The sequence below is a fragment of the Cucurbita pepo genome, chromosome LG05, assembly GCF_002806865.2.
Source record: "Cucurbita pepo subsp. pepo cultivar mu-cu-16 chromosome LG05, ASM280686v2, whole genome shotgun sequence".
NCBI lineage: Eukaryota > Viridiplantae > Streptophyta > Magnoliopsida > Cucurbitales > Cucurbitaceae > Cucurbita > Cucurbita pepo.
The window spans coordinates 8099824-8111642 of record NC_036642.1 but is presented as its reverse complement, the minus strand read 5'-3'; the positions used below and the strand labels follow the sequence as shown (position 1 = coordinate 8111642).

At 34.5% G+C, this 11819-nt stretch overlaps 1 protein-coding gene across 1 annotated transcript in view; it reads right to left on the bottom strand.

Annotated features, from left to right (window-relative positions):
* Window positions 1–3646: 3646 nt before the first annotated feature.
* Window positions 3647–11819, bottom strand: part of LOC111795369 (probable cadmium/zinc-transporting ATPase HMA1, chloroplastic) — a 15536-nt gene continuing 7363 nt past the window's right edge. Inside the window, 6 exon segments of the mRNA XM_023677751.1 lie at window positions 3647–3959; window positions 4078–4164; window positions 4247–4436; window positions 5318–5538; window positions 9014–9178; window positions 11569–11674. Of these exon segments, the coding sequence (XP_023533519.1) occupies window positions 3783–3959; window positions 4078–4164; window positions 4247–4436; window positions 5318–5538; window positions 9014–9178; window positions 11569–11674 (946 nt within the window). The 3' untranslated portion in view covers window positions 3647–3782.

Below are 11819 nucleotides of genomic sequence, written 5' to 3'. Positions count from 1 at the left end.
AAACGGTACAAGTTCATATAGAAGAAAACACTAGGGACATAGTCTACAAAATACAGTGTCGAAACATGTACACCAAAATAATCAAAACTCAAACATCAAGACTCAGAACTATCTTAACCCTATAGCTCATGCACGTTTTACCTCGATCACGTAATTTAGTTTTTACTTAAAAAGTAAAAAATAATAGAAAGAATATCAAAATACTCAATATATAGTTTGTTTGTAGGTTCTTAATTGGTTCTCAAGGTTTATGTCATATTTTTTTATTAAATAGTTCACAAGTTTTATTTCATAACTTTATAGCATTTAATCCCATAAGAGCTCTTACTAATTCATTGGTTCATGTTATTCGTCTCCTTGTACTTCAACTATTTCGCTTGGAGTATTTTAGGGTTCTAGGATAACTTGATTAGCTCTTTACTAGTCATTTCCATCATAATCTACCTACATATCATAGGCACTAGAGGTGCGATGTCATCATGGTTCCAACTCACGATCTCATTATATTGTTATGGATAATGTCAATCGAGATAGATTCTCTATTAGGGATTAGTCAAAGTCTTCCTAGTAAGTTCCATAATGTCCTCATCATTAAGGAGGGAACGACCCTTGTGCCTGCCAACCATCATCTATCTATGTGGTCTCTTGCCTTCATCTGAACAAGATCATGCTATGGAATACTTGGAGATTCTCCTATCGCCCTCACATGGTACTCATATGACACTGAAAAATTTCATTTCAAGGTTCAATTCTATTCATACCAATTCATAATTATAAAGATACTAATATGAACCTCCATCGATCGAGATAGGTTCACTACTAAATGTTAATTGTCGACCCTCAAATTAGACCAGTTCGATTGGACCAAACTAGCTAGTCCAACCGAATCAAATTAGACCAATCGTCTCCTACCTCATGCTTCACCCAATTGCGACCATTATCTCATCCGGTTGTTTACCTCATTTTTAAACTTAAAACAAATCTAATGAACCAAAAATCAATTAGTACAGAGAAAATGACAACATAAGTTTCGAAAGCTAAATCCTTACCCAAACTAGGGCAAGGTGTTATCTTCTTCGATTGTTCATGATATCTTGTAATATTATAGCTAATCAAAAGATGGTTGTAATATAATGTAGGCAGCTACAAACGAAACATGATTGTTCCAAAAGTGGTGCAAAGTATTATGTAGGGATTCTTCTTTTCTTGTCTAAAGGTAAAGACTAATTATTGTTTTAAAGAAAGTTGATGGACAGCGATTCTTAACCTATTTTTTAAGGTAAATATTTCAACCCTTTCTAATTTTCAAATATACAATTTTAAAAAAATATATATTTTCTTACATTTATGTATAACTTCATATAATAATCCAACATATATGTTATCTATTATGAATTTCTCCATATTCGATATATTTTATATTTAATGTATTTGTTCATCANTCATAATCTACCTACATATCATAGGCACTAGAGGTGCGATGTCATCATGGTTCCAACTCACGATCTCATTATATTGTTATGGATAATGTCAATCGAGATAGATTCTCTATTAGGGATTAGTCAAAGTCTTCCTAGTAAGTTCCATAATGTCCTCATCATTAAGGAGGGAACGACCCTTGTGCCTGCCAACCATCATCTATCTATGTGGTCTCTTGCCTTCATCTGAACAAGATCATGCTATGGAATACTTGGAGATTCTCCTATCGCCCTCACATGGTACTCATATGACACTGAAAAATTTCATTTCAAGGTTCAATTCTATTCATACCAATTCATAATTATAAAGATACTAATATGAACCTCCATCGATCGAGATAGGTTCACTACTAAATGTTAATTGTCGACCCTCAAATTAGACCAGTTCGATTGGACCAAACTAGCTAGTCCAACCGAATCAAATTAGACCAATCGTCTCCTACCTCATGCTTCACCCAATTGCGACCATTATCTCATCCGGTTGTTTACCTCATTTTTAAACTTAAAACAAATCTAATGAACCAAAAATCAATTAGTACAGAGAAAATGACAACATAAGTTTCGAAAGCTAAATCCTTACCCAAACTAGGGCAAGGTGTTATCTTCTTCGATTGTTCATGATATCTTGTAATATTATAGCTAATCAAAAGATGGTTGTAATATAATGTAGGCAGCTACAAACGAAACATGATTGTTCCAAAAGTGGTGCAAAGTATTATGTAGGGATTCTTCTTTTCTTGTCTAAAGGTAAAGACTAATTATTGTTTTAAAGAAAGTTGATGGACAGCGATTCTTAACCTATTTTTTAAGGTAAATATTTCAACCCTTTCTAATTTTCAAATATACAATTTTAAAAAAATATATATTTTCTTACATTTATGTATAACTTCATATAATAATCCAACATATATGTTATCTATTATGAATTTCTCCATATTCGATATATTTTATATTTAATGTATTTGTTCATCAGGTTCATTATGTCATGTATAGATTTATACATTTTTTTAATAAGTATATTTAATGTATTTGTTCTATCATGTCATGTATAGATTTATATTTTTTTTAATAGGTATATTTAATGTATTTATTCATTAGGTTCATTATGTCATTTATGTATTTTTTAAATAAGTATAAAATATAACTTCATATTATGAAATCTACACCCTACATTGGAGATAAGGTCTTTAACTCAGTCTCAAACATGTCTGTCTCGTAAAGACATCAAGCTCTCGTACTCTCAATAATACATGAGAGAGAATGTAGGGGGTCTAACCAAGTGTATCAAAACTAATTTATTGACCTCATGTAAAGGTTCAGGTTGAACCCGAAAACTCACACAAGTGAACAAGTAGAGAATACCTCCCCCAAACTGACTTGACGAGGAATACGTTCTTGCACCAAGTACAGAGGAAGGAGGTTGATGAGAAGGCATAATCTGGTGAAAATTCCAAGTATAGAATGATAATGAATAGAAAATATAAATATAGTTCGAAACAACTATATAACAATATACACGATATAAAGGTCATTTGTCTAAAATAGAACCTTTGTTCATCATACTTCACCACCGAAAATTAAATGCAATGCCTAATCTAAATGTAAGGGAATTCGAGAGTACATAAGACCTATCACAAGGCTCTTATTTAAATAAGAAATATGAACAGAAAAATCTTTAAACATTTCAATGCAACATTCAACGAAAATGAGCACAAAAAATGTTACTTTGACTACCTTACCCGTGCTTCTAAGAATTTTCGTCTTTCAAACACCAGTGACTAACTTTGAGAGTGATTTTGAAATTATAAAAAATTATTTCTGTCACATTCAAAATCATTTCCAATCAATTAAAATCACATTTAAAATTATAGAACTGAACATATAAACAAATCACACATAAACAAATGACACAAACATACGCAAATGAAAAATTGATTCAATTATACAGTAGAAAACCATAATTGTATTTTGAATCTCTCTGTTAATAACACACCACAAGTTGAATTAGCAAATAATTAACTTAAAATAAAAGAGTTTTTTACAGCTTAAATACACTACCTTTCTAAAACAAATATATTCCTTCCTGGTTTCTTATAAATTATACCCCATGAACTACTGAATTAATATACACGGAAGGCACCCCCACAAAATCGAAAGACTAAAACTCATTAAGAAATGGTCTGACATTTTACAGCCCAAATGTGGCTTAATGAGAGAGAGAGAGAGAGAGAGAGAGAGAGAGAGAGAGAGAGAGAGAGAGAGAGAGAGCTATAAACGGGAAGCTTGTACAGATGTAGAACAGAGCTATACAGGGGAAGAGTGTACAGTGGTAGAGATGGTATTAAGGCTTGGCTGCGAGCCCCTAAATTTGAGCTTCAGTAGCAATTGACTAAAGTTCTGCCTCCAGGACCAACTGGGATTATTCAGAGCGCGTATGGAGTTGAGGCAAACGAGAAGAGTACCACCTTCATGCAGAAGTACCTGCATTTTTAAATGAAAAAAAGTACATTTACATTATGGAGGGTATGGATAGCATCTGCCAGGCTTTTGTAAAAGAACATCCATGAGAACATAAAAAAAGAACGAGTTGGATTCATACCGTTAACCATAAAGGGAGAAACCCTAAAACTGTGGGAAGGGAGGCGATAAATATTGAAAATAAGGCAAGACTAGCATTCTGTTTAACCTGCAAGCAAATAAGTAGAGAGTTAGTACTAGTGACGATTAATAGAAAGAATGTCAGAGCACAATGGTTGTCTTGTAATTACTAGGGCAGTCGTCTGACGTGACTTGGAGATGCAGAATGGTACACCAGAAATGTTATCCCGCAGCAACAGAACATCTGCCACAGCTATAGCAGTTGCACTAGCACGCTGAGCGAGCACTATTCCCACGGTGGCAGCAGCAAGAGCTGGTGCATCATTAATGCCTTCACCAACCATGANAAAGGTCATTTGTCTAAAATAGAACCTTTGTTCATCATACTTCACCACCGAAAATTAAATGCAATGCCTAATCTAAATGTAAGGGAATTCGAGAGTACATAAGACCTATCACAAGGCTCTTATTTAAATAAGAAATATGAACAGAAAAATCTTTAAACATTTCAATGCAACATTCAACGAAAATGAGCACAAAAAATGTTACTTTGACTACCTTACCCGTGCTTCTAAGAATTTTCGTCTTTCAAACACCAGTGACTAACTTTGAGAGTGATTTTGAAATTATAAAAAATTATTTCTGTCACATTCAAAATCATTTCCAATCAATTAAAATCACATTTAAAATTATAGAACTGAACATATAAACAAATCACACATAAACAAATGACACAAACATACGCAAATGAAAAATTGATTCAATTATACAGTAGAAAACCATAATTGTATTTTGAATCTCTCTGTTAATAACACACCACAAGTTGAATTAGCAAATAATTAACTTAAAATAAAAGAGTTTTTTACAGCTTAAATACACTACCTTTCTAAAACAAATATATTCCTTCCTGGTTTCTTATAAATTATACCCCATGAACTACTGAATTAATATACACGGAAGGCACCCCCACAAAATCGAAAGACTAAAACTCATTAAGAAATGGTCTGACATTTTACAGCCCAAATGTAGCTTAATGAGAGAGAGAGAGAGAGAGAGAGAGAGAGAGAGAGAGAGAGAGTAAGAGCCTTAGCACACAAACAAATATACAGAAAGCAAGAATTGGACTGTCCACTGGGAACCATCTTACCATTACCATGATACTTCAATAGTAGGAATGAGTATATGCTTTATTAACACTTTATAATTAAGTCAAACGGTAATGAGGACGAAGAAAAAAACACCAACCATGCTCCCTAGAGATACTTTTCACGTGACTAAGCTTATCTTCAGGTTTTAGACTGAAGTAGACTTCCTTGATGCCCACTGCTTTTGCCACTCTCCTTGCACTTGATTCATGATCTCCAGTCAACATCATAACATGAAGTTTCGCTATATCCGTTAATTCTGCAATTATACTTGAAACTCCAGGATGAGGTCGATCCTCAAGATGAATAAGTGTAACCTGCACCCTCCCAGCAGTAAGTCGAAACAGTAAGCCACAAACATGGATTTATGACGGCTAGTTTAGGATAAATCATATGGTAATTCGAGTCGGGGATTAAATTTAACTACCAATGATATATAAATGAAAATGATCATTCAGAGCTAAAACTAGATGTCATTTTTCAGTTTTGTCTCTAATATTCCAAAGTATCAATTTTACCTCCATGGTAATAAAAAGTTTTCAACCAAATCCATACTAAATAACTGTTGAATTTGAATTACAGAATCGGGACGTGGCATTCAAAAATATTTTTTCTATGAGCTGCCATTTCTTTAATACTAAATATCTACCACTCTATACACAATTATAAAATGTAACCAGTCCTACCCTAATAAAAAAATCAACCCACTCCAATTACTAAATGTAAATAAAGAAGGGTTGTACAATCGTTTAGAGGCTTCCAAGTTTCAAAACATCACAAAAGAAGATTGAGTTGCAACTTGCAACTGTAAAGAAAATGAGCAAAATAAGAGGTATTGTAGTTCCAGTAGGGGTTTTCACAGGAAGCTGTAGAGAAGTTTTCCTGGGGATTTGCAAAGCTTTGGGAAAGGGAAGTGATGCAAGAATTGTCCAAGAATGTTTGTTGGGTGATGGGGATTTACAAGCTTCAGAATTGAGACATGGTGTACTCACAAGCATAGAGTTGTTCAGTCTACTAGTTCAACGTTGGGGAGTTTGGATATTTTGACGAGGAGAATAGTTCATTTGTACAAGTAGTCAAAGGTTACGGACAGATTAAAAATATAAATAGTTCGTTGCAGTTCAATGGGCTTAAGATGGGAAAAAGCTGGAGAAAAGAAAGCAAATTATGTTCAAATTGATAGAAAAGGTATCAGTGTTTTGCATCCTTGATAATTGGTTTGCCATATTTAAAGCTTTTAGAAGGTGACCCATGAAGATTGTATGCTTAACCCATGATATAACCACGCTTAGAGAAGTTANTGCAATTATACTTGAAACTCCAGGATGAGGTCGATCCTCAAGATGAATAAGTGTAACCTGCACCCTCCCAGCAGTAAGTCGAAACAGTTAGCCACAAACATGGATTTATGACGGCTAGTTTAGGATAAATCATATGGTAATTCGAGTCGGGGATTAAATTTAACTACCAATGATATATAAATGAAAATGATCATTCAGAGCTAAAACTAGATGTCACTTTTCAGTTTTGTCTCTAATATTCCAAAGTATCAATTTTACCTCCATGGTAATAAAAAGTTTTCAACCAAATCCATACTAAATAACTGTTGAATTTGAATTACAGAATCGGGACGTGGCATTCAAAAATATTTTTTCTATGAGCTGCCATTTCTTTAATACTAAATATCTACCACTCTATACACAATTATAAAATGTAACCAGTCCTACCCTAATAAAAAAATCAACCCACTCCAATTACTAAATGTAAATAAAGAAGGGTTGTACAATCGTTTAGAGGCTTCCAAGTTTCAAAACATCACAAAAGAAGATTGAGTTGCAACTTGCAACTGTAAAGAAAATGAGCAAAATAAGAGGTATTGTAGTTCCAGTAGGGGTTTTCACAGGAAGCTGTAGAGAAGTTTTCCTGGGGATTTGCAAAGCTTTGGGAAAGGGAAGTGATGCAAGAATTGTCCAAGAATGTTTGTTGGGTGATGGGGATTTACAAGCTTCAGAATTGAGACATGGTGTACTCACAAGCATAGAGTTGTTCAGTCTACTAGTTCAACGTTGGGGAGTTTGGATATTTTGACGAGGAGAATAGTTCATTTGTACAAGTAGTCAAAGGTTACGGACAGATTAAAAATATAAATAGTTCGTTGCAGTTCAATGGGCTTAAGATGGGAAAAAGCTGGAGAAAAGAAAGCAAATTATGTTCAAATTGATAGAAAAGGTATCAGTGTTTTGCATCCTTGATAATTGGTTTGCCATATTTAAAGCTTTTAGAAGGTGACCCATGAAGATTGTATGCTTAACCCATGATATAACCACGCTTAGAGAAGTTAATGAAGAAGTGATGTAACTGTTCAATAATATTGGTTGGTGGTGGGGGGGGATATCTAAATCAAAGCTTGAGAGATGGTCTGGAATTTTTCAGTCTACCAGCTGAATTGTTTAAAGCTTTGACTCCCTTCCAGATTAACGTATTCAACTCTCTCCCTCCCCCTCTGCTGCCTAGTTTACTCTGGTTTCCCTCACCAGAATGTGTTTGCATCAATCGTTCAGTCTAATTCCTCATGCTTCTTTTGAAATTGACTCATCTCATAATCTTTTATAATAGCGCCAAATCAATTTTCATCATTTGAATTCTTTGAACATCATTGGAACTACTAATTGAGATTCAACGACCATAATCCTATCGTATATTTTACATCCTTGTGACATGTCCATGACAGAGCTATGTTACCAAATGTTAGATCTCGGAGAGACATATACACTGTTTGATTATAATATAAAGATTACAAACTTCAAAGCTATTTGAGAGGTACAAATCTATTCCAAACTATGCTAGGTCTCCCTAACTTATTCTACTACAACCTAGTTCTCATGTACAACTCTTTTAATTCTCACCATTCTCACACTAACAGATTCTATTCTCATCTGTTATAAACCAAATTACAGGAAAGCTTACACTCTTCCCTCCCACAAAACTATTTCCACGGTCCATAATCAGCTCTACAGGACCCATGGAGTTCTCTGCTAGCCATTAATAGAATGGATCAGAGGCTTAGCATATCAATCAAGTCGCTCCGCAAGACAATGACTACAGATGAGGTCTTGGTGTAAGATTGAATGGTTAAGAAAAAGTGACTTCTGGTATATAATTTTAACCCAATTATAAATGTATAGCAGGAAATGTGTAGGGGGAAACTAATCACTTTGTAAGTTATGAGATGCATTCAGTTGGGGTCTTATAACTGAGTGACTGAAGGGGGCACATATCTAGAGAGTATATTGGAAGCTCTTTTGGATACTGGTGATAAAAATGGATATCAAAAGTCGTGGGGAGGCAAATTATGTTTTTACAGTGGTGAGAGTCTGGCTTAGGGAGAGACAGGAAAGGGAAACTCTCGGAAATTTCCTTATAGGTTGTAGTCCTATAAAACTCCTTTGAAGCTCACAGATTCTATCAGTCAGTGATGCATTCTTGCATTAGAGTAAGAAAAAAAATCAGAGACGATTACAGCACCAGAGCCAACCTATAACATTTTTAAATGAACAAAATTCAATTCTTAAATCAGATCTCAAGAAATAAAATCCGTTGAGAACAATCAATCCTAACATGCAGGCTCATTGGGGAAACCACACCATAGGAACTATCCTTGTTTCAAATACATTAAACATTACTTCATGAGAAAAGAAAATCAGACAAGGCTACGATAGATTATATCTTGCCAAACTAGAAAGGTATAGAATAAGCAGGAACCTAATCCATTCTTTAAATTTTAAATTCTACCTTCCCATCAACTGCAAGAGCAGCATGAACAAATTCACTTCCATACGAAGACGTGCTCGCAGCTTCTTTGATCTTTTTTGATTTGGTATCTGATTCGTAGAGTGACGTGATGAAATCCAAGGAACCCAGAGATGCTTTCAATAGTTTCCCACCTTCAGTTCCTGACTATAATCAACCAAGAGGAATGAAAAGTCACCTTGCCAGTGACTGACTATACAATACGATAAATTCAGTTATATTTAAAAAAGACTATGCATAAACAACTGGTCCTATGTATTACTAGTTGATTTTCTGAATGATTTATGTTATATGCTTTGTTTATTAGCAGAATTGTTGCGTTTCAATTCATAAACCACAATATCATGCAAAGATTAAACAATGTCACAAACTTATACAGAAGAAAGGACGGGCACAAGATACATGATAGCATACAGAGAGTATCAAATATTAACTGTGTTTATTTGATGTTATGCATCCAACTCCAAACCCTTATGATGAAGTCACAAGTCACAACTCACAACAGAATAAATCATGGATTAATAGATGTGGCTGGTTGTATGGATGGACAAGAAGCACATGACAGACACACACTTATATGAATTGTAATCATCTAATTATTAAAACCCACACCCAAAAAATAAAAAAAAATAAAAAAAGAAAGAAAACAAAAAATAGAAAATAGAAAATATAACAAATTAAAAAAGTGTAATTAGGAAAAGACAATGTACGCAAGAGAAATTGGAAAACACCCACCNGGGGGGGGTTGGGATGTCTGACTAATATTTCTTCATCTCATTTTTTGGTATCTTATAACCACTAGAACACAAGTATAGTTGCACTTCTAAGATCTCCGAAAAGGAGAAATTTCAAGATGTATATTAGTATTAAGCCATTCCATATGTATATCATCAATATTTGGCCAGCTCACTTATCTAATGTTGCACGCAGTACACAAAAATAAAACAAGACAAAGTGGTAAAGTGGCTAAATATAAGTTACAGTCTACAATCGTAGATGAAATTTCCAGCATTTGGTATGCACATTTCAGACGTATCCCAGATCTGGCGATCTGCAGCTGCCACCCCCCAAACCCACTAAAGACTAAACTGATAATATTATGTATATAAAAAAAAATGATAATTTCCAATCAAATCCAGCTAGACCTTTTTCACAGACCTTTTTCAGGTAAAGGAGAAACAAAAAATGTTAAAAAAGGATGACTATAGTCGAGGAAATATTTCTTAAAAAGTACCTTCCTATTGGGTGGGTAGTACCCTTCTCCATTGCAGCTGCTACAGCAAGTGCTTCTTCTTCACAGCAGGGAATGCAACAGGAACCAAAGTCTGATTTGTTTTCTCTGACCTGATGTCCGTAAATTGGTTCAATTGCTTTGAAAATAAGGCTTCCAGTAGTCAACGTCCCAGTTTTATCAAATGCTATAGTGTGACAAGAAGATAAAGCATCTAATACATGGCCACCTTTCAACAATATCCCCTGCATTGAAGTGAAAACAAAAGAGATGATCGTCACAAATGCTTGTAACAAAAGGCTCTCATTTCACCTAACAGAAGAATCTATCTTCAAGAATTATTGGAATTTTGAAAGCAAGAGTTGCATGACAGACTACAAGGCAATAAGTTACTTGGTTGTCTGAGGACAAAAAATGCTCAGAAGTCGGTTGCTGGAGTGAAGTAAGATGAAGTTTACTAAATAAAATTAAATTGCACTTCTACAATACTAGGAAAAAGAACAATTTCATCTGCCACCTAGTTAACACGTCTTAGCTGACAAAAGCGGGCCAAAAAAAATTAAAGGACTAGAAGGAAGGAGAAAAGTAAAATCGGATTTACCACCTGTAGTAATAACCTAGTTCACCATGTTTAACTAGAAGCCCAATCGTAGTCCCAACCAAACAACCTATCGAGTGAAACAAGATCCTAGACTTTCTTGTCCGACAACTCTGGTTCTCAAAGGTTATCAAAGAAGGTGTGGGCCCTACCGTGCCCCCAAGTTGTTAACATTAGCAAAGTTGAGTTTAGAAAGGCAGGTCACAAAAGTGTGTCAAAAAATCATGAAGGCCTAGAGTGAATAGAGGAAGAAAAGGTTACCTTCCTTGATACAACCCAGTCTCACTAGTTTTAACCAAAAACCCATTCTTCGTTTCAATCCAAAACTACATACCAGTGAAACAAGAGCCCACACTTTCTTTGAACATATATTTGATGTTTTGATCCTTTGAAATATCAATCTTTAACGAATGGCTCATGAACATGAAAAAGTTTACAGGATAATGATAGAACCAGTCTAATATTATTGATATTCAAAGAGAAAGAACACTGGCCAAGGGAGAATTCAAGAACTCACTATTCTCTCCAGCCTAAAATAAAAAAAAATAAAAAAAGAAAGAAAACAAAAAATAGAAAATAGAAAATATAACAAATTAAAAAAGTGTAATTAGGAAAAGACAATGTACGCAAGAGAAATTGGAAAACACCCACCAAAAGTATATGTATAACAGTAGACAAATCAATTATTTGGTATAGCAGAATCATTACCTCAATACCTTGCAGCATTGCAACGAGTCCTCTACCCGGAAAATATTCCAAATTTTGGACAGAAAAGGAAGGGAGGTCTTTTCCCAAACTATGGTCAACCACAGCTCTGAAAGGAAATTTTGAAAAAGGAATACGTGGGTACTTGAGGCATAAAATAAATGCATGTTCATCTATTATCCTTAGATTTATTGCCCGCAAATAAATACCTGTACAGTTAATTAATTTATGTACGACCTGCCGTGTTTTTCTTT